This window comes from Microcaecilia unicolor, chromosome 11, assembly GCF_901765095.1.
Source record: "Microcaecilia unicolor chromosome 11, aMicUni1.1, whole genome shotgun sequence".
Classification (NCBI taxonomy): domain Eukaryota; kingdom Metazoa; phylum Chordata; class Amphibia; order Gymnophiona; family Siphonopidae; genus Microcaecilia; species Microcaecilia unicolor.
Window position 1 is genome coordinate 39,402,444 of NC_044041.1, and position 25,527 is coordinate 39,427,970.

General features: G+C 42.8%; 1 protein-coding gene across 1 annotated transcript; it reads right to left on the reverse strand.

Annotated features, from left to right (window-relative positions):
- Nucleotides 1-452: 452 nt before the first annotated feature.
- On the reverse strand, nucleotides 453-24,128 carry VPS37B (VPS37B subunit of ESCRT-I). Its single transcript, XM_030218979.1, has 4 exons — nucleotides 23,977-24,128; nucleotides 6,639-6,810; nucleotides 6,376-6,458; nucleotides 453-3,098 (listed from the first exon to the last, which is right to left on the reverse strand). The coding sequence occupies exons 1-4, from the start codon at nucleotides 24,079-24,081 to the stop codon at nucleotides 2,610-2,612; spliced, it is 849 nt and encodes a 282-aa protein (XP_030074839.1). The 5' UTR covers nucleotides 24,082-24,128; the 3' UTR covers nucleotides 453-2,609.
- Nucleotides 24,129-25,527: the final 1,399 nt, after the last annotated feature.

Below are 25,527 nucleotides of genomic sequence, written 5' to 3' on the forward strand. Positions count from 1 at the left end.
GGTGAATTATAACATCAGGGTTTGAAGCCTTGCTCTATTCTCAGATTACTTTCCGTATTTGTTCTGTACATCTGGTAGCTGAAGAGCCTGGAAGGAATTGCACTAGCTTGGAACCCTTGAACTGTGTTCCTAAGTTAATGCTCCTTTCCCTTATAACAGACTGGGAATGAAAAAGGGAAATCCAGAGCCGCTCATGCACATATTAAAGGGGTATTTCACTAAGCTGAGGTTGCGATTTTAGCTTGCGGTAAGAAATCAACTGGCTGTAAACACAGAGATGCCCATAAGAATACAATGGGCATCTCAGTGTTTACTGCCAGCTAAAAACGCTACCGCGGTTTAGTAAAAGACCCCCTAAGAAATCACACAGTAAGGTTTGGCTTACTGCTTAAATTATTTTGTCATGTCTCATGCAACTAAAAAACACAAGTACAGTCAGGCATTGCAAATGCTTGGTGCTATCCATCATTTATTTTAAATAACCAAAGGTCACAAACAGAACAAAATAAACAGTTACAGCATTATCTTACACTATTATACAGATGCTACCAAACGTAGTGTTTCTATGTCTCCTCTAGCTTTTCACTCTTAATGCTCTTTCATAAAATGTTTGGATGCTATCTTTTTTGGTGTAAATGTTTAGCACTTGACTGGTTCCCTGTGTATAAACTACCAGGGATGACGGCATGACATGTGCACATTAAAAACTATGCTAGCTCTGCTTCTATTAGCATATTAGCACCAAGAAGAGAGTTGAAGATATTAACACAGTTCTATACCTGAGTGCTCATGCTCATCTACTGCCCTCCTATATTACAGTTCCCAGTACCAGTTTTCAAAAGATTAACTGGTTCCACATGTATTTAAAAGTTATGGAGCCTGCTTGGGCCTAGTTCAATCCAAATATGTATTAATACAATAGGCCCCCGTATTGTTTCCCCATTTTGTATTGATGGGACAAAATATTGATTACATCTGTAGCATCTTCAATTCTAGGATTAACATTTACAATCACAACTCACCCTCATTATCTCAGCAGGGAATATTTGCCATCAGGTCCTTTTGTAGGTTTGCAGAAAGTAACTTGTAAATAACAGAGCTATAGTTAATATCAGTTGTGTTCCACTGTATATTCTTTGAACAGTGCTGAATACTATACAAACTGGACTATGGCTTTTGTTTAAGTGTTTAAAAACCTATGGCAAGTGCTACCTTCTATGGCAGCACTAAATCCAGCACCTAAAATCATTTCAACTAGTGGACACATCTGTCCAGGTATTTCAGGACATTCACAGATTGCCCATCTTAACTTGAAGTTAAATATGTGTGTGTGTGGGGGGGGGGGGGTTAGAACTCCACTCTAAACCAAGAATTATTTTTTTGAAGAGACTATTTAAATATTTATTCCATGCAGATGCTGAAGACAAAGAATGCATCATCAGATGTGGTCTGCCTTCTTGGCACAGCCATCAAATTAAAACGCTCAGCTCAATCATCATCCCACCCACCCCAATGATCTTAAAAAAAATAAAATTTAAAAAAAAACCTAAAAATTTACCTCTGAATAATTATGACCTATTTAAGGTCATGGCAGAAGCTGTTAAGTAGAAAATTACCCAGATATGAATGCCTCGAAGGTTTAGCAACAGCCATTTCTGCAAGTTTTTAATGAACAGCTTGTCCCCTTCTCCAGGAACCGCAAAACTAAGGCACATCACAGCCCCATGCAGCTGGAAAGTGCATTGCTTCCCGATGGAGTCAAATGCAACTTGGTTTAAATTTGCACCTTGTTAGTTTCTGTATGTATTTACTACAAACTACCCCTGAATTGTCCACATCCTAAAAAACTTTTATAAAACAAGGCAGATTTTCACACAGTTGAGTGTTACTTTCATCAACAAAATAGTTGACCATCTAGGTACATGATTTGCAGTGCAAATTTCATATTACATTATCTGCTTCTCTGGGGCTATTTCATGTTGGTGGTGTTTTTTCAAAGGCTCACAGGAAATGTATTGTCAAATTTCACGTGTTTTTTCAAGCCTAAAAATGTAAGTCAGGGCCAGCCATTTCAAAATTATAGTCCATATGAGCAGCCCTGTTCTTGTCTTACTGTTAACATTGCAGGTAAAATAGCCATTGCAACATTGACACAATATTTAACATCCAAATAGCAGAAAAGTCTTCAGCAAAATAACCCATGCTTAAATAAAGGATGCTACTGGACCACAACACAAAGTACAAGGAAAAGGGTATGCATGTCAAAAAATGTATATATATCCAAATACATTTACCAGACCTCTTGTTTAGAGGTCAAATAAATCCACTCTGCAATAGTGGAATCTCAAAATGAATCTCTTCATAAATTTCTTTTACAAGAATGAGACTGACCCTCCCCCCTCAAAAAAACAAAACAAATATTTGACAGTCATCAGCCTACACTCAAATACTATTTAATGTGGCCAATGGGAGCTTTTCCCACTTTTCCATTTAGGATGTGTTTTGCATTCTTGCCCCGTGTGCAAAGAGAAAGTCACTGCAAGTCTGGGGAAATCAAACTCAAGTGAACTTAAAGCACCAATGTCCATAAGTTAGGCAAATTGATACCTTTACTGTAAAATAAATCCAGGGTTGGGTGGAAGACGAGGTGGTGGTCTTTGAGGAAGTGCTGGAGGGTACTGTGACATAAATGGGCCTGGATATGCTGGCTGTGGAACTTGACTCGCAGTCTGTATCCCAACACGAGGGGGGAGAGGTGGGTATGGAGAAGCTGCATATGGTAAATTTGCAGCTGCATTGAATGGAGTTGGATATGCTAGTGGCTGAGTAGGAGGTGGTGGCGGTGGTACCCTACGAGGCACAACGGATGGAGGTGCGTTTGAATCGGAAGGGAAGGCAGGCTGAGTTGCTGGAGTGATCTCGGGTAACTGTGATGACACAGGCAGTTGACCCTGTGGAAGTCTCTGGCCCTTCATCACTATTTCTTGAAGTTTCTCGATTTTTACACGCCGCAAGTGAGCCAGCTTGCGTTTGCTCTGATACTCATCTATAAAGGAATCCAGGACTCCCTCTCCATTGAGAAAAGCTTCTGCCATATTCTATAATTTAAAAAGAAAATTGGATTAACATACATGCCTAGATTACTCTAACAATAAAGACAGATGTCAAAATACAAAGACTAGGACTCCTGACCAGTGGCATAGCCAGGACAGATTTGCTATGGCCCAAGCATAGGTGGGCACACAGCAATGTTGATACCATTTTGGAGGTCTATCAATTGCTTGTGCTGCTGTCCACGAGAGGGTGGGCCCAAAGCCAATGCAATGGGCCACAGCAACACCCTTCCCTTGATATCCCTCTTTTACCCAGGCCACTTGTAATTGATGAAGCAACGAGCTTTCAATGTCATACTATTAACCAATAGCTTTTGGAAAGACTGCTTCAGCCCTCCATCTACTGAATTTTGTTTCAAAACATAACTGGACAATCCCAGTTAATTTCGGCAATCCTTAGATTGTGAAAACAAACATTTCACATGCAGTTAAGCGGTTGACCTATGTAGAGAACTATGGGGTGTCAAATTTATACCCAACACACCAGGGTGTTACTAATTGGGTTTCTGCCAGGTACTTTTAGCCCATGAAAATTTCCGATATAAAACTGTTACTGTCTAAGTGTCTAAACTCTCACTGCAATCTGGATCCTGTTCCCACCTTTGTTATGAAGGAAGTATGTCTTTTCTTCATAAGCTTACAGAGTGGTTTAATAATAGGTTTAGCTTGTGAGTATTTTCCATCTTCTTGGGGGAAAATTGTTCTTACCCCCTATCTAAAATATCCCAGGGGTGACTTACTCTCAACAACTATCGGCCTGTCACCTCTATTTCTTTGTTTATAAGGATGATAGCGAGATATGTAGTGAAGTTATTAGATGATTATATTGACAGTCATAATAGTCAATGTAATATCCAAAACCCTGATCCAATTCACTTAAAAAACATTTATGGAGATTGCTTGCTTAATGATTTTTTGATACTCTATAAAGTATGGAGATTTTTTGACCAATGATTGTTTTAGCTGTGTGCAAGTCTCTTTCTGGACTTTTGTGATCAATAAGTCCTTTGTTCTTTGCCACAGTTTTACAAGGTCGTTTTCCACCTATAAATACATATATAAGCAGTTGACAATTGATGAGCTTTAATTCACTTGTGTTTTGAGGGCAATCATAATATTCTCCATGTTTCTCAGTCTGGATTTAGAAAGGATCATAGTACGGAAACAGTACTGGGGGCTTTGATTTCTTATGGAAACATCTTTACTGAGTAAGGGGCAAAATGCTGTTATTCAATTTGATCTTTCCTCTGCATTTGATTTAATGGATCATGATCTTTTATTGTTTCATCTGAGTTGGGTTTGGGTGGAGCAGTACTTTTTTGGTTTATGGGCTTCTTGGTGGAATGTAGCTATATGGTAAAAAGGCAAACTATACTTCCATGAGTTGGATACCGAAGTGTGGAATACCCCAGAGATCAGCATAGTCTACTACTGTTTAATGTAATGCTACAACCTTTGGGACAGGAGCTTGAGCAGCTGAAAACATCTGCGTATATAAAAACGGTATCACTGTGCTGTTACTGGTTGCTAAAGATTGGGCCGCTACTTTGAATAGAGGACTGTGTCAGACGTATAGATTTTTGGATTACCAACAATTGTTTGAAATTAAAATTGAGAAAAAACTAAGTTTTTATGGCTAGTACCCGAGTGTCAAAGCTTTCCCTGAAATTCTTTTGTCTTTGAGAAATCTTCAATATTAGGAGTCAAAGTGGATAGCCTACTGGCCTTTTCTGATCATGTTAAACAGATGGTTAAAAATCTTTTTATACTATGTGAAAGCTAAGATCAATACGTAAAGTTTTTGGTTTTATGGAATTTAGATTGCTGGTTCAAGCATTACTTTTGAGTAGATAAACTACCTACAAGAATAATGTTGCAGCAGTCCAAAGGACATTAGTAAGCAAAATACAACACTGCAGCATGCTTAATATTCTCAGGTGAATCAGCTACTCTGCTTCTTGAGAAGCTTCATTGGTTTCTGACCGAAGCAAGGGCTCAGTTTAAACTTTGCTCGTTTGTCCATAAAATATTATATGGCTTAGCACCTTTCTATCTTGCTAACTGGTTCAATTTACTTTGTTCAAATTCTGCTTATAGAATGAGTAACTTAATGTTGCTGCAGTTTCCTTCTATTAGACAGCTTAAATATAAATCTACATTTAATTCTTCATTACATTATCAGGCACCAGTAGTTTGGAATCTTTTACCTCTGGAAATTCATATTTCAAATTATTTGGTTTTTCATAAAATTCTAAAAACTTGGTTAGTCGAGAAATTTTTTGGGAGTTTGTGTTAATTTTGAATTTTTATTTCTTGGAAGGTTTGATCCAGTATTCTTTATATAATCTGCGATGAACTGATCAGGTGTTTTGTTGACTAGAAACACTGTATAGTGTGGTACTGGCCACTGTTAGAAGCAGGCTATTGGGTTAGATGGACCACTGGACCGACCCAGTATGGCTATTCTTATGGCTTCATTTATGTTTCACTCGACACACAAATCCTCTACTTTTCATTTTACATGTTTTGAGTAGTTTTTATTGATATATTAATCTGAACATTTCTGGGAAATTTATGGCCTATAATCCTGCCAATCAATATATATAAATGGTGAGTGTCGTACTCACTTGCAAATGCGCAGTAGAGACCCTCTCTGCCCCGCCCCCGTGTCAATTCGTGATGACGAGGGCGGAACAGAGAGGGTCTCTACTGCGCATTTGCGAGGGACACCGCTGTTGCTAACGCTCCCCCCACCCGGAGTCGTCGCCGCCGCCACCCACCTTCCACCCGGTCGTGCCCTCGCTCCGCTATTGAAACAGCGAGGGCATGCAGCTCTGCTGAACTGCCGTCGGCCTTCCTTCTTCTCTGCCTGTGTCCCGCCCTCGATGACGTTACGTCACACGAGGGCGGGACACAGGCAGAGAAGAAGGAAGGCCACGGCAGCTCAGCAGTAGAGCTGCGTGCTGCGTGCCCTCGCTGTTTCAATAGCGGAGCGACGGCCCGACTGGGTGGAAGGTGGATGGCGGCGGCGGTGAACTCGGCGGCGGGGTGGGGGGCCTTTCAACCCCCCCCCCCCATACTAGCCCGTTTTTATGGGCTGAACGGCTAGTTAGATTACATAAACAGGCTATTCGCTAAAGTCAAGGTACCAAAATACCCCTTCATTATTTGCACAATTGTGTGAATAAATTACACCACTGGTCCTAGGCATCAGTGCAAAAATAGAAGACACATACTTTGCTATCTATAGTATAAAATATACCTCTGTTTCTTCTTCAATCTTAGCTCCCTCTGCCTGAAGAAGAGCTAAGAGTGTTTCAAGAGAGGCACTGTTGGACTGTTGATCTGCAGAAATAAAGAATATGAACTTCACACACTTGCTCAATATGTCCTGAAAATGAAACCCACATATAGCATTACACCTAACAGAGAGCATTCTCACATACAAAAGGAAAAAAATGTTTGAAATGCAGCAGTCAAGATTGAGATTCTGCCTATACCACAATTAGCCCTCCAGACTATTACCTAGCTTTGTCTTCTTTATCTGATGTGAATCAAACAAAGACTGAAGTTCCTGGTATTTCTGGGTGAGTGCAGCTTTCAGACTGTCCAGCTGTGGCCGATAGAGAAGATTTTCTTCTGCAATACTGCGGTTGCTTGCAAGAATCATCTCTTTGCTGAGTTGCAGACTCTGAACCTGCAATGTGAAGAGAAAACCAACCAGCTTGTAAGTCACACTGTTTGGCATAGGGATGGGAATTGGAAATGAATCAGTACACGCTTCCCAGGTTTATTACTCCTAACTGAAGTTTTTTTTTTTCCCTTCCTGACTGCACACAATGAGGAATCTGAATGGTAAAGCAGGTAGATGTTTAACACAGCCATCTTCCCAGTGCACACTCTTGTAGTGGCTTATATTACCTTCAGTGAGTGCACATCTGATGAAAGTTTACCTACTGGAGAGTAACCATTGAGAGTGTGCACTCAATGACTGACCAAGCACATTAAGTAATTCACACTAAGGTGGATATAGGAGTAGAAGGTAAAATTAGGTTTTACCTGATCATTTTCTTTCCTTTAGCAACAGCAGATGAATCCAGGAACTGTGGGTTGTGTCCATCTACCAGCAGGTGGAGATAGAGATTAACAGAACTCTTGAGAGTAAAGCAGACGGCCAGCCCCTCTATCAGTTAGTATATGTCTTTCGAAAGCAGTAGAATTAGGCCAATCAACTCAATAACTTTAATGTAAAACCCATCCTCACTATAATAAAAGAGAACCAACTAGAAAACTAACCATGGAACCGAAGCTGCAACAATGTCTGCCGAAGCAGAGTTTCTCCTTTTTATATCTTATTTTTCATATCTGACTGAATCTGCATTAGAGAAAAAAAAAAAAAAAAAAAAAAAAAAAGAGTAGAGCAGCAGAAAAAAAAGTCGGCTAACGGGAGGGATCCTGGATTCATCTGCTGTTGCTAAAGGAAAGAAAATAATCAGGTAAGACCTAATTTTACCTTCCTTGTTACGGAAAACCTCTCTCTTCAACAAGGCATACCACAATAATCCATAATAGGAACTGTAAAACACCACCACTTACTTGATATCCTGAATGTTTTCTCCCTATACCTTATTGCTTAATTCTTTTATATCATCCATACTCTTTATATAATACCAATTGTATTTTTTACTCTGGAATGGCGATCTATTATATTATCTATATAATCTATTATGTCATCCATGTTCTCTATGTAATATCAATTGTACCTTTTTACTCTGGAATGGCGAATGCCATGAAGGCACATTGTAAGCCACATTGAGCCTGCAAATATGTGGGAAAATGTGGGATACAAACGCAACAAATAAATAAATAAATAAACAGCAGATGAACCCAGGAACTGGTGGGATGTACTAAAGCCTACCCTAAGAAGGGCAGGAAGCCAACATCCCCCGCGCCAAGACCTGAGCCCCGAAACGCGCATCTTCCGTGGAGATGACATCCAAGTGATAGTGTTTAACAAAAGTATGCCGAGACACTCAAGTAGCTGCTCAACAAATTTCACCCACATGAAGAGTAGAGTAGAGGTCTCTGCCCAGGACGTCGCCTGTGCTTGAATATAATGAGCTCATAGAGGCAAAGGTGGCTCTCAACCTTGTGACAGATACGCTGACGCAATGGCCTCCTTAATCCAACGTGCTATAGAGGCTTTGGAGGCCGCCTCACCTTTCCGCAGCCCCAAAAGGACAAAGAGGTGGTCCGATCTCCGAAATTCATTAGTGACCAGAAGGTAACGCAAAAGCACCCTTCGAACATCCAATAGCCAAAGGGAAGCAAACTCCCCTGGAAAATCCTCTTTCCTAAACGATGGGAGAAAGAGTGATTGAGATGGAATTCTGAAACTACCTTTGGAAGAAAGGAAGGAACCGTCCAAATCAAGACCCCTGAATCTGAAAACTGCAAAAAAGGATCTCTACAAGACAAGGCCTGCAGTTCAGAAATGTGCCGAGCTGAGGAAATCGCCACAAAAAAAAAAAAAAAAGAGACAGCTTTACGCGCAAGGTCCTTATCTGTTGCCTTTTGTAAAGACTCAAAGGGAGGCGCCTGCAATGCACTGAGCGTTAGCCACCAAGAAGGACAAGGCCGCCGAAGAGGCGGACGTAGATGAAGGACTCCTCGTAAAAAACGAGCCACATCCGGCTGCTCGACCACGAAAGCAAGCTAGAGCTGCAATTTCCACTCGCAGAGAGTTATACATGAGACCCTTAGAAAGGCCTTCCTGGAGGAAATCCAATAACAACTGAAATTGAAGCCAGAAAGGGAGAACCGGTCTTCTGCTTACACCACGAAGAAAAGAGTTTCCATACACGGGCATAAGCGTACGAAGTGGACCGTTTCCATGCTTGCAGAAGCATGGTAATCACAGGTTCCGAAAACCCTTTATTTCTCAATCGGTTCCTTTCAATAGCCAGGCCGTAAGACCAACGCAGAAGGGATTTTCCATCTGAACAGGGCCCTGGCACAGTAGATCCGGAGTTACCGGAAGTCGCAGGGGAGTGTTGTGCAGTAAGCGAACAAGGTCTGCAGACCACGGTCTTCAGGCCCAGTCTGGAGCCACCAGGACCACGAGCCCGTGATGATGACTGATGCGATGAAGAACTCTTCCTATCAGAGGCCAAGGAGGTAACACAGAGTAGTCCCTGCTTTGGCCACGGCTGAAGTAAGGCATCGATTCCTACAGACTCGGGCTGTCTTTTCCAGGAAAATAATCTGGGCACCTTGGCATTCTGAACCGTGGCCACGAGGTCCATCACTGGAGTTCCCCAACGACGAGAAATCAGTCAATGCCACCGCTGAAAGCGTCCATTCCACTGCATCCAACAGAGTTTGAGGAAATCCACCTTGACTGGCCCGAAATGTGAGTCGCTGATAGGCAAAGAACATGAGTCTCCGCCCACTGCATGAGACAAGATGCCTCCACCGCTAGAGATACGCTGCGAGTCCCTCCTTGCTAACTGATGTAAGCTACCATCGTCAAATTGTCCGACAACACCCGAACAGGTCTCCCTTGCAGGAGATCCTGAAAATCGGCCAAGGCATTCACCAAGACATGCTGACCCTGGCCACATCCATCCAGGGCAGACTGCGTTGATAGTCTACAGATGTTGGAGACCATCTGATCAGAGGAAACAACTACAGAGGCCGCATGTGAGCCCTCGCCCACGGCACCACTTCTAGGGTAGCTGCCACAGACCCCAGGACTTGGACATAGTCCCATACCCGAGGGCAAGGCATCTGTAGCAAGGTGTGACCCTGCACCACCAGTTTTACTCTCTGGCCATTGGGAAGGAAGACCTTCCCTACCTTCGTGTTGAAAAATTACCCCCAGGTATTCCAAGGTCTGAGTCAGACACAGTTGACTCTTGTCCAGGTTGATAACCCATCCCAACGACTGAAGAAGAGAGATCACCCTGGAGGTGGCAGTCCGACTCTCCTGCGGAGAGGAGGCCCGAATCAACCAGTCGTCGAGATAAGCATGAACCCGAATTCCCTCCTGCCTCAAGAAGGCCGCCACCACCACCAAAGACCTTTGAAAAGGTGCCTGGTGCCGTGGCCAGGCCAAAGGGAAGAGTTCGAAACTGGAAGTGACGACCTAAAATTGCAAACCTGGGAAACCTCTGATGCGGTAGCCAAATTGGAACGTGCAGGTAAGCTTCTTTGAGGTCTAGCGCCGTCAAGAACTCCCCCAGCTGAACCGCCACAATAACGCCTCGTAATATCTCCATGCAAAAATGACTAACTCGCAGAAACTTGTTCACGACTCTTAAATCAAGAACCGGGCAAAAGGTTCCGCCTTTCTTTGGTACTACAAAATAAATGGAATAGCTGCCTTTGCGCAACTCGGAAGGAGAGACGGGCACTATGGCTCCTAGCCTTAGAAGTTCTTGCAATGTGGCTAGAACTGCTACCTGCTTTGACTGCGTTCCACATCGAGACTCCAGAAAAAATTCTGTGACGGGTGCACTGAATTCTAGTTTGTATGCATCCCTCACCACATCTAGTACCCATTGGTCTGAAGTTATCTTGACCCACTCTGGGAGAAACAGAGAAAGGCACCCACCTATCTGCTGCGCCCCAGACTGGGCCAGTGCCCCATCATTGTGAGGTGCGAGGAGCGGCTCCCTGTCGACCGGGGGGCTCCCGCAGCTCGCTTTTCATTGCGAAAGGAAGATCTTTGCTGGAAACGGAGACACTGAAAGGAGCCAGAAGTTCGACTTGGGCGATAACGGCGCGCACCCCGAAAACAGGATTTCGCAGGTCCCTGTCTGGAAGCTGGCCTAGGCTTATCTTCAGGGAGACGCTGGGATTTAGCCTTCCCCAAATCCTTAACAATTTTCTCCAAGTCTTCTCCAAACAGTTTACCTCAAAAAGGCAGACGAATAAGTCGCTGTTTGGAAGCCATGTCAGCCGACCAATGACGGAGCCATAACATCCTCCGAGAGGAGACAGCCAAAGCCATAAGCTTGGCCGAAGAGCGAACAAAGTCATAAAGGGCATCCACTAAATAAGCCAGCCCTACCTCCATTTGAGCAAAGACCGGAGCCCCGGAACTGTCTGGATCCTGAAGAGACTCCTGTCCGGAGTGGAGCCAACTTAGACAAGCTCTAGCCGCATAGGAACTACAAATGGAAGCCTGCAGAGTCAACGAAACTACCTCAAAGGAACGCTTCAAAGATGCTTCCAGATGTATATCTTGCATGACCTTGAGCGCTACTCCACCCTCAACTGGCAGAGTAGTTTTTTAGTGACCGAAGTACTCACCCCTCCCCCCCCCCCCCGATTCCAGCGCCGGCAAAAATCCAATGAGCTCCTCTGTCAAGGAGGCTTTCTGTACCCACAAAAGGAATGCCCAGACTGCATACGATTTACGCACGGATGCCTGGAGACTTAGCGCTGCCACCTCAAATGAAAGTTTGAGGGAGGACTTCAGTTTATGGTCCTGCAGGTCCTTAAGCACCATACTGCCCTCTAGCGGTAATGTGGTCTTTTTAGTGACCACCTTAATCAACTGTGGGGCAGTCTGAGGGACTCCAAGTCTACTGTTGGAAGCAAACAGACACCCCATTGCCCGTGCCACCCTAACCCCCCCCCCCCCCCCCCCCCCCGTCCAGCATGTCCCACTGAGCTGAAATTAAGACTTTCATAGCCTAATGAATATGAAATGCTTGTGAGGGGCACTTAGTCCCAGACATGATAGAGGGGGTTGGGGCCGGTTCAGATACGGGTTCAGGCAAGGAAATATCTAAAAATCTCAAGCACCCAGACTATAAGAGCGGAAAGTTCCTCCCTATGAAAAAGATGTGCTGCGGTAGGGTCATCCCCCCTCCTCAGGCAGCATTTCACCCTCTTTTGTAAACTCTGCAGACCCTGTCAAGAGTGTTCCCAAGAAGGAGGGCGTCCGTATCAGACGCATTGTTGAGGTCCAAAACCTCCACCTGAGGGCGCTTAGGCATAAGTGACTGAGAAGAGGAAGGTGGCCCTGGGGGTGGGGGCAGGGAGGTAAATAATTTGAACCCCAAGGTCTCCCTGCTAATTTTATTAATGCTTTGTGCATGAGAAGCACAAATTCTAAGGAGAAAGGAGAATCCATGGCTACAGACCCCACCAAGGGATCCTCTCTCCAGCTGGGGTCTGACTGAGCCAAAGCCTGCTATGTTGGAAGCTCCCCCCTCCCCCCCACCATGTGCGGGACTGAACGCAGCAGGACAGAAAAGATGGCGCCCACCAGTACACGCAACAGAGTCTGTCGCAATATTCCTGCCAAAATAGGAACTGGCATTTCCTTACCCCCCCCCCCCCCCATAACCTGCTAGCACTGCATGGTGCTCCTCTGTCTGGCTTTTTTATTTATATATTTTTTTAAACTCTCCCAAGCAAGCTTACCTCAGAGCTGCTCTCTTTAAATGCAGGGTTGTTGTTTTTTTAATTTAGAGGCAGGAGAGAGACTGCTGGACAGAGAGCCCAAGGAGGATGAGGGAGTTACCTGGAACCACTAGGTGTATCTCAAGCCAGGGAACCTCAACCCCTAGACAGGCTCAACTGGGCCCGGGTAACATGCCAGGAGCCAGATCAATCCAGAGCTGCACAGTTATGACCCTCCACCTGCTAGATAGAGAGAACGTCAGAGGTTTGGTATATGTGGTTATGTACAGCCAGCTATCTCCACGTGCTGGTAGAGGGACATAATCCACGTCTGTGGATTGATCTGTGGGACCCTATGGAAACCAAAATTCCAAGTCTCGTGCTTTAAATCCTTACCTCATCCCCCACCCTCTTTAGAGCATTCTTAAGAAAAGGAAAATAAGGACTCATCATGGAGCTATTGGTTACCACACCAACATAATACAATGTCTAAGGACGGCCCTTAGACATATCTGTCTGTCCAAATTTCATTCTAGTACAAAAGCCAAATATGTACTGGGATCTGTAGCATTCTCCTTTACTTCTTTAGTCCCCCACTAACATTTTTCCCAGCAGGGTAGTACATCAATATTACTTTTTCAATCATGAGTCAGCAGGAATTATCTGGATGTTTATTACATTTTATTCAAACATGATCATTTAAGTTTATTGATGTTCTATAAAGTCAGATGGAAAAGATGCAAAGCAACCAACAGGCCAAAACAAAACAAAACAAAAAAAACCACACCCCAACCACAGCAAGTTTAAATGAACCTGGCCAGGTAGCTGTAAATCAAAACGACTGGAGGGCGAGTTAAGACAACCTTGTCTATAAAGGATTTCTTGTCAAAGAACAGTTAAAGTTTTAATCTGAAGAGAAAAAGAACTACCAAGTAGTAAAATACTAGTATGTTCCACTTCAGTACCAAATTTCATGTTGGTGAAGCAGAACAAAACCACAAATACTATGTGGTTTGCGAGCAGGGTGAGCATTTCCAACTGAGCACATTTGCTACTTTCTTTCCCATTCTTATTAAACCAAGACTGAAACACTTCATCTAAAAGGAATTTTAAGATTTAATAGTGCAATGATCTTAAACAGTTTTCTTCTAAAGCAACCCTCAGCCCATAAACATTCTACTCTTCTAGAGCAAATGTATGCAGCAAGACATTCTGTTAACACAATTCTTAACCGATGAGCAAAAAATTAAGAAATGGATTGTACGGTTAAGGGTCCTGAAAAATAACTGTACAAGTGATACTTCAAGAAAAGAAAGACACATGGCCTGGCACACACTTCACAACTGCATCTTCAACAAAAAGCAGGCCTAAACAAATACTTGCCTACGTGATAGGTACAGGATACTGTATAACTGCTAAATCTATTTTAAAAACTAAGCCAAGTACCTAATCAATAGTTCAGTTCAAATTTAGTATACTGCAAAGCCAATATTTTGACTACCTTCCTGATATTGAAGACTTGCCGAAAGTAGAGCTTAATCAATCATCAGGGGCAGACTGATAGGATCTGAGTAATAAGGGTCATGCCCCCCCCCCCAAAGTCCCACTTATCTTCCTACATCCCCCCCCCTTTTTTTTTTTTACCTCAGAAGTTCCTTTATCTGTACAGGGCTCTGGCATAGGCTGTTTGCAGCTGACTGTAACCTCCTGTCACAGCCCACCCCCTTTCCAATGTAACTTCCTGCTTCTACAAGGGTGGGCTGCAGCAGAGAGGTCAGACAGCCTATGCTGGTGCCATGTATGGAGAAAGGAACTTCTGCGGTAGACACCGGAAAAGGTGAGCAAGATGTTGGTCATGTGGAGAGGAGGTACTGGGCCCCCTAGGCACTGCCTGGTTGCTTGAATGGTCAGTCTGTCCCTATTAATCACAGAAGTATAAAGACATCTGAAAAAACACACCCAATGCAAATCACACCTATATGAAAGTGTGCACATATATTATCACTCTGCACTTGTTCACAGTCAAAAATACAAAATAAAAAGTGAGTTGCCTGTATGAAAAACACCCATATATAAACACCTGATATATCTCACCATGTGCCCTGTAACTCATTACATATACACCACCCCCACCCCAAATCAGCACAAATGCTGTAGTCTTACTATATGTCAGGTATGTGTAATAATGCCCAAAATGGTTCTACCAGATGAAGGCATGATTACAAGGCATTCTTGTACCTGTCTCCTCCAGAGCTCTCCTGCTATCAAATTATGTTAAAGCTTTCTGCATCTGAAAGTGTCATGTACTACTGCAAATACTGAAGAAGAAAAGATACTAGACATTCTGCTCATTCTGTTCTACAAAGAAAAGGTCTGCTAATCCTTGCACAACCATATAAACAAAAATATTTTCCTTCAAAGGACTGCCTTAAAATCTATAGCACTGAAACATACCAGCACTGCACTAGAACATTAGTCACATAATTCAATTAGACAAAAAGAGTCACAGAAAAAGATAGATGCCTTACTTCACAGAATATGCAGTATTTAAACAAGTCATTAAACCGGTGGCAGGAAAGATAGTACTGCACCGAGCTATGGTCAAGGAGGTGGACGACATGATGGGTGAAGAAGGGCTTAAGTGTTAGAGCATAGGGCCATGGTACAGGTTTCTTTCAAAGACAAGGATAGCCAATTAATAACTGATGTACTTAGGTATCATCTAAAATAGGGAGGGCTGCAGTTGAAGTTTTAACAGCCAACAGCTGAATGATCTCAACCCCCCACCCCCCCCCCCCCCAAAAAAAAAAAATAATTAAAATCAGAAGAGCTAGTAATAGCCACAACTAGAACAGAAAAGGTAGTTGGGCTTATCAGTAGACAATATGAGGCAGTTAAGGAGATAAAATGGACACCTCAGTAAATGGAAAACACATTTTCATTTTATATCAAAGAAAATACCAACTTCCCAAGAAGCTAATCCAAGAAACAATCAATAGCATGAGTTGGAGCTATGAGGTCACTTTTTAGCCCTTAAATGTGGCAAGAAATTAAGTCTAAAAGAACTAGACATTAAGGAATGAGAAACAGGTCAGTGAAGTGGCTCATACTGTATGCAGAGGACCTGGGTTCAATGCCTGGGCTGCTCAAGGCTGGCAAGGCCTGTGTGGGAGGAGAGTGTGTGTCATCATTGTATTACTTCTCATGAGCAGACTTGGAATCTGGAGGTTGTCAGTTTAGGGGTCCAGGCCACGGACAGAGTCACTACAGTGGATGTGCAGTTGTGAAGGCTCATGGTATTGGACCCTCAGCACTAGTCCTAACTGAACCAGAAATGTAGAGAAGGAGAAAATTGCTGTGGTAAAAAAAAAAAATGAGGGCATGAAGTAACCCTAGGAATGCAGCTAAGTAACTCATCTATTCCACCTGAAAAAAAATACTACCAAGCAAAGGCACTGGCTGCAGAGGAAACAGCAGACTGTGCAATCCAAAGCAGAAAAAAGCATTTATGTACTGGTTCCAATTTGGTCTCCTATAGCTAAAAGCAATGCTCGTGCATCAAGGAGATGAAGGTAGCCAACCCTGCACACTCCTCTAAACAATCCAACAGCATCACTGCCATAACACCATAGAAAATGCAATGTGAGAAGACTGATGTAGATGGATCTCTCACTTTCTAAGCAATCTACATCTTGGTTCAAAGTTCACCTAGCCTACCTAGGTCTCTACTACAACACTGCAGACTTTTTTTTGCAAGTGTTGCTGAATTGCATATTACAAGGCTGATTGCTTGCACTTATATACCATTTTCCTGATCAAAAGAGATCACTCAAAATGGTTCACAAGAACATAAAACTAAGTCCAAAAAAGAGAATTTTTTTACTATTTTTCTGTAACATTTTAACATTCTAAGAATTGAATCATTTGAACTCAGCATTAACTGAGACACTGGTCTTTTAAATTTAGTTATGAAATAAACAGGAACTAACTTTTATGTAACATAAAAGGCAGAGGTTATGAACTGCCAGAACTAGAAAGAAATGCCACAAGAAAGCTGCGACTCAAAATTTTAAGAAGCTTTGTTGTTAGTGCTAGCTGTTCACAGCTTTTAAGTCACACAAAAACAGAAATGTTGCTTAAATATCCCCAAAACAGTTGGCTCAAAGCCTGTTTTTGAAGAGATCAGTCCCACTTGTTTTCCATTTTGTGTTCTCGAACTGTTCATAGTAATCAGCCGTGGGGGTTTGTGCTGTAATAAATGGCTGGATTGAAGCACAAGAGTTTAATTTTCAAGATGCCCACAACCCTCAACTGTATAATTTAAACAGGCCTTAATTTTGGACTGTGCTTGTGTATTCAACTGTCCTAGCAAACAGCAGATCTGACATTTTATACTATTTCGTTTCTTTATGTTTATTTTATTGAAGTAAATAAAGATACAGGGGGGAAAAAAACATGCAGAAGTTGTTCAACATTGCTACATATTAACCATCCAGATTTATTAATGCTTATTAAATAGGAGCATAGCTCTGTCATAAATCCACCAAAGGTGGATAAAGAAGATGTAGACTCACACAAGTCTAATTCAAAAACTTAACCTTAACAAAATTAATGACTATTCATATCATAATACCCTAATTCAAATCATATCCCACTCTCCTCACAATTCCCATTTAGTTTCTTTATATACTGTCTGCAATCAAAGCAGTGCACATTCACATTTGTCAACTATAAACAGCGAGGATCAGCCTCATAGCAGGGTTTGATTCCCAGTTCAAGTCTTCTACTCACAAGGCTGAAGATGCCACAGAAGTAGTGTTCACAGCCTGGGGGGAGCTCAATTATCTGAGACAGTGATGCTTAGTGGCCTGATTAAGGCCAATGAGATTCAAGGGCCTGCCCCTCCAATCTAAGGCTTGTCAGTGCAATCAGTGGTTCCACAGGACAGGTTTGAGAACCACCAGCCAGTTGGTATTTTAGGATATCTCTAATGAATATTGCACACATATTTCCACCATTGTAGGCACTCTTTCTTGAGCACATTAGAGATATCCTGAAAACCTAACTGGCTGGTGGTACCTCAGAACAAGTCTAAGAACTACTGAACTATGTCAGCAACTTCCAAATCTGTCCCCAGTGAACCTCAGCCAGTCAGGTTTTCAGAACAACCACAACTTACATTTGTATGAACTGCCTCCACTGCATGTAAATCTCTTATTAATTCATTGTGGATATCGTGAAAACCTTACTGACTTGGGCTCCCCCAGGACAGATTTGGGAACCAAACCCAACCCAAACTGGTTCATAAAAATAAAGAAAACTTATAAAACTAAGTTAGGAGTGGGGATAAAAGTACTTTATGTTTGAAATCTTATGCTATTCTTACTGTCACCAGAATCATAATCACTAATATCCTATATAATAAAACTCACCCTCAACGTTCTGAGGACACTGATGTCACTGTTAGGTCCTCCGGGCACTTCCTTCCGTTTCGAAGCCTTCGTGGTGGTGAAGCCACCGAAAACACTGTGTTGGGGCCCTGCCCTCGCGTCAAACGTTATGACGTCGAGGGCGGAGCAATGGCGTCAGTGGCTTCACAACCAAAGAAACAGCAGATTGAAGGTGGCGTGCCGAGGTCCGCAACAATGGTGGTCAGTGCCTTCAGAAAGCCGAAGGAGTGAGAAGGGGGGGGGGAGGTTTGGAAGGAAACCGTGCTAGTGCCAGTTTCGTTTGCTCAAGAAACGAGCATGTTTTACTAGTTTTTAAATAATTTTTTAATGCTGTGTTCAGTAACACTGTCGTGCCCATTAAACCAAATCAAACTCTGGAGAGGGTACACAGTCATTATGGATTATTATGGAGTCGGAGATTTTAATCACAAAGCACTAGTTTTATGGTATCTGGAGGTGCTACAGTCAGCGCACATCGCCAATTAAGGTAAGTTTCATTCTCCTATAAGTATTTTCATTATATAGTATCCAGAGTATTTAACTCGCATTGAAAACGGAAGGAAGGAAGGGTATGTGCGATGATGTTTGGTGACTGTGTACCCTCTCCAGAGTTTGATTTGGTTTAATGGGCATGACAGTGTTACTGAGCACAGCATAAAAAAATTATTTAAAAATATTAGTGATTATGATTCTGGTGGCATTAAGAATTGAATGATATCCAACACCAGGTTTGTTGTTTAAATCCCTCACCTGATCAAGTGAAATCTTATGCTGCCAGATTCCACCCCAGGTTCAGACTAAGCTGAAAGCCTGGAGGAGGAAAACTGCCAACACCTAGCGGGATTTTTTTTTTATGTCATCTTTCAACACCACAATTTCCATAACATGCTCAAAGTGGTAAAAAAAACAGGGTGTGGACAGTTGTCCATATGTACACCACCAAGGCTAGTGATTAGACCAGTGTTGAGATTGCCACCCTCCCTACTTCCAGCCCTCAAGGTAAGAGAAGGTTAAGCAATAACATGCTTCTGCACCTGTCCTCAAAATAGCTAGTTATTCTAGAACTGAAAGACCTCACAAAAGCGCAGGGCCCTGCCTCTCCCTACAGAGTGGTCTTTTGAGTCCAGGCACTGGGAGCCATGGGGGGGGGGGGGGGGGGGGGGGGGGGTAGCACCACATATAATGTCTTCTCAAAGAGCAGGAAAAGAAGCAAAATGGGGAAAGGGGATTGGAAAATGAGGAATGCATTGGGGAGAGAGGAAATGTTTTTGTAGGTGCTTTGAATATTCAACATTATTGGAAAATTTCAAATGTATCAATACATTTTTCTTTGAATGATCACTTAATAACCAAGCACAATGACTTCTTTGATCCTCTTACACTTTCAGAATCAGCATGAGTTCAGCCAAGGGAAGTCTTGCATCACCAATTTGCTTCTTTTCTTTGAAGGCGGGAATAAACATGTGGATAAAGGTGAGCCAGTTGATGTAGTGTATCTAGATTTTCAGAAAGCTTTTGATAAAGTTCCTCATGAGAGACTTCTGAGAAAATAAAAGAGTCATGGGACAGGAGGCAAGGTTCTGGTATGGATTAGGAAATGGTTATTGGACAGAAAACAGAGAGTAGGGTTAAATGGTCATGTCTCTCAATGAAGGAGGGTGAACATTGGAGCGCAGCAGGGTGCTGCAGCGGCTGCCAAAAAAGCAAATGGATGCTAGGAATTTAGGAAAGGGATGGTGAATAAGACCAAAAATATTAGAATGCCTCTGTATCGCTCCATGGTGCTACTGCACCTTGAGTGTTGCGTTCAGTTCTGGTGGCCACATCTCCAAAGATATAGCAGAATTATAAAAGGTTCAAAGAAAAGCTACCAAAATGATAAAGGGGATGGAACTCCTCTCATATGAGGAAAGGCTAAAGAGGTTAAGGCTCTTCAGCTTGGAAAAGAGATGGATTAAGGGAGATGACTGAGGTCTACAAAATCCTGAATGGTGTAGAACAAGTAGAAGTAATATTTTTTACTTGTTCCAAAAGTGCAAAGACTAGGGGTCACAAAGTTACATGGAAATACTTTTTAAAACAAATAGGTGGAAATATTTTTCCCCTCAATGAATAGTTAAGCTCTGAACTGCTCTGAACTCTTTGCCAGAGGATGTAGTACTACTACTACTATTTATCATTTCTATAGCGCTACAAGGCATACGCAGCGATGTAGTAACAGCGGTTGTGTATCTGTGTGTTTGGTTTGGACAAATTCCTGGAGGAAAGGTCCATAGTCTGCTATTGAGAGACATGGGGAAGCAACTGCTTGCCCCAGGATTGGTAGCATGGAATGATGCTGCTAATTGGGTTTCTGCCAGGTACTTGTGACCTGGCTTGGCCACTGTTTGGAAAACAAGATACTGGGCTAGATGGACCACTGGTCTGACCCAGTACAGTTACTCTTATGTTCTTATGTAAAATTCAGCTAGATCATACAAGTCCTTTATTGGACATAATGCATTGGTTGCCTGTGAAATTTTCAGGTTATCTTTAAGGTACTTTGTTTAGAATTTAAATTTAATGGTTTGTGTCCTGAGAGTGGGTCCTAATTGGTGAATATGTTGAAATCAAAGATGGTTTCTAAAAGATGTAATTATTCATTGCTAGCTTTCCCTTCAATTAAGAATATTTGGTTTAAGGCTATTTATGCTCATTTTTCTTTTTAGCTGTTTGTTATTGGAATCTTACATGTGAATACGTTTAATGAGGAATTCTTTCATGTTTTGTAAAGCTTTGAAAATGTTTACTAGGCCTGGGGGGGGGGGGGGGTTCTTTGCATTTATGTAATTCCTGATGTTCTGTTATCAGCTTCTTATTTTATACTGGTTGTACCTTGCCTTGAATCTGCAAGTTGGGAAGAGATAAATCCTTGATAACATAACTGGGCCTTGATAACATAACTGGGCCAGAGTACTTGAACAGATCTCCTTCTACGCACCTTCAAGGTCACTAAAGTACTTCCAAGGAATATCCTTAACCACACCCTCTTCAAAGAAAATCACAGCCACCAATAAGTCTTATCCGAAGTAGCTCCTACACTCCAACACAATCCCAGAAAGGTTTCACTTAATTCAAGACTAAGCAGGTGAAAACTTGGCTCTTAACCAAAACCTTTAATGAAAGCAGCAGCTAACTAGCTAGGCCATACACCCAAGGACTAACACCAGCTGCATATACTGTAGAAGAACTTGCTTATCCACTCCTACTGTAGCTGGGAGTTTCTGTACATTTTCTGACTTCATATGCAATTTAGCTTTCAAAAAAAAAGTGACTAATTCATGTCTCTGTTCTACCTCTGCTTACACCATATGCTACCTTATGGCCTTTTAAGGTGTATTATATATGTTTACACAGTAATTAGTCTACTATGCTTAACGCGTACTGTTATCTGAATATTTTTTACTACTTTGTCTATTTGTTTATGTCCAGCTCATCCAAGCTGTAAAGGCAGTAAATAAGAATAGCCATACTGGGTCAGACCAATGGTCCTCTTAGCCAAGTATCCCACTTCCAACAGTGGCCAATTCAGGTCACAAATACCTGGCAGAAACCCAAACAGTAACAACATTCTATGCTACCAATCCCAGGGCAAGCAATGGTTTCCCTTAAGTCCACCTCAATAAAAGACTATGGACATTTCCTCCAGGAATTTGTCCAAACCTTTAAGCCCAGATGCGCTAATCATTGTTACCACATCATCCAGCAATGAGTTCCAGAGCTTAACTATACAGTGAGTGAAAAATATATTTCCTCCAATTTTGTTTTAAAAGTATTTCCATGTAATTTTGAGTGTCCCCTGGTCTTTGTACTTTTTGAACGAGCAAGAAATCGATTCACTTTTACCTGTTCTACACCATTCAGGATTTTGTAGATCTCAATCATATCCCCCATTTTCCAAACTAAAGAGCCCTAACCTCTTTAGCCTTTCCTCATATGAGAGGAGTTCCATCCCCTTTATCATTTTGGTCAATCTTCTTTGAACCTTTTCTAATTTTGCTATATCCGAGATACGGTGACCAGAATTGAACATAATACTCAAGGCCAGATCACACCATGGAGCAATATAGAGGCATTATAATATTCTTGGTCTTATTTACCACCCCTTTCCTAATAATTCCTAGGATCCTATTTGCTTTTTTGGGTGCTGTTGCACACTGGGCAGAAGATTTCAGCATATTGTCTACAACACCACCTAGATCTTTTACTTGGGTGCTGACTCCTAAGGTGGACCCTGACATCAGATAACTGATTTGTATCATTCTTCCCAATGTGGTCAGTTTGCATTTGGATGCCCTGTTTTTCAGTTTCCTAAGGTCTTCATGCAATTTTTCACAATCTGCATTTGTTTTGACAACTTTAAATAGTTTTGTGTCATCTGCAAATTTAATCACCCCACTCGTTCCGATTGCCAGATCGTTCATTTATAAGTGTTAAATAGTACTGGTCTCAGTGCAGATCCCTGCAGCATGCCACTATTCACCTTCCTCCGTTGACAAAATTAGCCATTCAGCTAATTCCTAATCCACAGAAGGAAATTGCTTCCTATCTCATGACTTTCTCGAGTCTTATGAGGAAGTTTGTCAAAGCTTTCTGAAAATCTACATACACTATGTCAACCGGCTCACCTTTATCCACGCCTTCAAAAGAAATGAAGTAAATCTGTGAGGCAAAAGCACAAAGGCAGACGGTCTGCAAACTCCAAGATGGAAAAAGTACAAAGCAGATCGTTAAGAACGTAATTTATTGAAACAATTTAAAAATATATAAAAAATAGATACATATAACAACTTGGGCATCTCAGGAGAATTTCCCTAGCTTGAATATCTGTGCTTAACTACCGTCAGAAGGGTGGAAAAATCCATTGAACTTGATCAGCTAGCCATTTGCTAAGCTGTCAACTAGAGGGATTTTTGTTTACCCAGCTGTTCCACAACCAAGGACTCTCAGCTGATTTAGTTCCAGGGGAGTATCCCAAACATTTACATAAATGACTTATTTGCATCCGAAGTTTTAAAGCCTGTTTCGACTACTGTTAAAGATTTTATAGAAAGAGGTAGCAATTATTTTGAAAGGGGTTTTTTTTTGCAACTACATAAACCACAAGGCTAGGGAAAAGGGTCTTCTGTAGCCATAGTAACAGGTAGTAAGTAGCTCAGCACAAGGTATCGCCATCAACCTCCGTAGTTAGCCAACACACTTCTAAATTCAGTAGCCCTACTTTTTTCTTTTTTTAAAGTACTGAGCAAAACTTCTCAAGCCTTTCTTGTTCCAAGCAGCTTAGCAACACTTTCCACATAACACTGGCCATTCCGAGTGCTGTGTGTATCACTTCCCACTTACACAATACTCCCCTTTGTTAATTAAGAAAAAAACAGCACTAGATTCAGGACCAGGTTGAAAAGAACAAAGCTCACTTTCCACTTATTCAGCCACTGACCGGTTTTAGTCATCTTTGTTATTACATATTTTATTTAGTTGGAGAACGCCACTTTCGATCAGTGGTAATCAAGGGTAGTAAAAAAAAAATGTTTAAAAGCCGCCCCGCCCCCCCCCCCCCCCCCCAAAAGACGAAATACAAAAATAAGCTCTCTGGCTTTGAAAGCAAACCAGTACCCGCCAGCATATCACACAGACCCGGAAAAAGGTCTGTTTAATTAGTAACGCTTAAGACACCTTACTGTGAAATTCCAGGAGAAGCAGAAACACTAGATCTCTCGAACACACGACTAACCTCCCCCGCCGCCCGGGGGAAAGGGGGCGACGGCACCATGGGGTACAATAAGATTACATTTTGAGGTTAGAAGACGAGATAGGAGGAGGAGGAGGAGCAGCAGCAGCTGAATGAGGTGCGACTAGTTAAAAAAGGAACCAGGAAGACGGCGCGAGCGGAGGGGCCCAGCGGCAGCACCACCACCCCGATTCCGGTACGAGTTCCCTGCAGAGCGTCTCCTCACCTCCTCCGTCTCCTGCGCCATCTGGTCCAGCTTCGCCTCGTCCTCCAGCATCTCGTTCAGCTGTGTGAGCGACAGCGCGCTAAACTTGGCTGCGCTGACCGACATGGCACCGCTCTCTCTCTCTTTCCCCGGCCCCCCCCCCCCGTGTCTCCTCCGACCGAGGCACCGAGTCGCTTCCGAAACCGGAAGTATAAGCTTCTCCCGCCCGCTGTGGGTAACAGGGAGGAGGAGGTGACGTCACGATCGAAGGTGCGTCCGCAGATTAGTCCTTCTGACGCCGCACCAGGTGGCGGCGCCAGTTGCGTCAAAGCGGGTCCCGGCACGTGTTCCGCTGTAACGTCAAAGGCAGGGTCTGGGTCTTCTTTACTGTGAACAACTGGAGACAAATTAGCCGGAGCCTTTGAGGGTCATGTATCGCAAACCGACGAAGATTTGCGAGTGGAGGAGTAGCCTAGTGGTTAGTGCAGTGGACTTTGATCCTGGGGATTCCCACTGCAGCTCCTTGTGACTCTGGGCAAGTCACTTAACCCTCCATTGCCCCTGGTGCAAAATAAGTACCTGAATGGGCTTTGAATGTAGTTGCAACAACCTCAGAAAGGTGCTATATCAAGTCCCATTTCCCCTTTCCCCGCTTCAAACTGCGGGTGCTCAAATGTCGACTATCCCTAAATCTGCACTCAGTAAAAATAAAGGAGCAAAAATGACATCCATAAATAAATCGTTAAAAAAAATGTCAGCTGGGGGGGATCTTTCAATCCTGTACTGTTTGATGGCGTCCACATTGTTTAAAAAAAAGTTTCACAAGTAATAGAACAGGCTGAGCCGCATGCATGGCAGCCAGGATTAAAGCACAGGCAAGCTAGTCATGTGCCTGGGACCTTTTCAGATATGCTAATTCAATGGCTTCCAAACTTATTTTGGGCCTGGAAAGTCAGCTGCTGGCAAACAGAAGAGTTGTAGAGACCAAAGTAATCACTGCCCACAGACTCATCATTTTCCATTGCCTCAGCTACAAACTTAGGGAGCAACTTATCAAGGTGTGGTAAACAGGGCCGGTCTTAGCAAGTGCGGGGCCCTATGCAGACCAATTTGGTGGGGCCCCATCCTAGCCCCACCCACCATAGCCCCACCCCAGCCTGGCTCTGCCCCCACCCTAGCCCTACCCCATTGATAAGATTATTCCATTTTTAGAAAAAAATTTTATTTATGAAATTTCAAATAAAGACAAATGACGCTAAACTTGTACAAAAAAACTGATTGAAATAATAAGCAAAATGCTTATTATTGGTGGTTGGGAGGAGGGGCAGGTGGTTGGGAGGCGGAGATAGTGCTGGGCAGACTTATACGGTCTGTGCCCTGAAGAGCACAGGTACAAATCAAAGTAGGGTATACACAAAAAGCAGCAAATATGAGTTATCTTGTTGGGCAGACTGGATGGACCGTGCAGGTCTTTTTCTACTACTACTACTACTTAGCATTTCTATAGCGCTGCCAGGGTTACGCAGCGCTGTGCAAGTTTAAACATGGGGAAGGACAGTCCCTGCTCAAGAG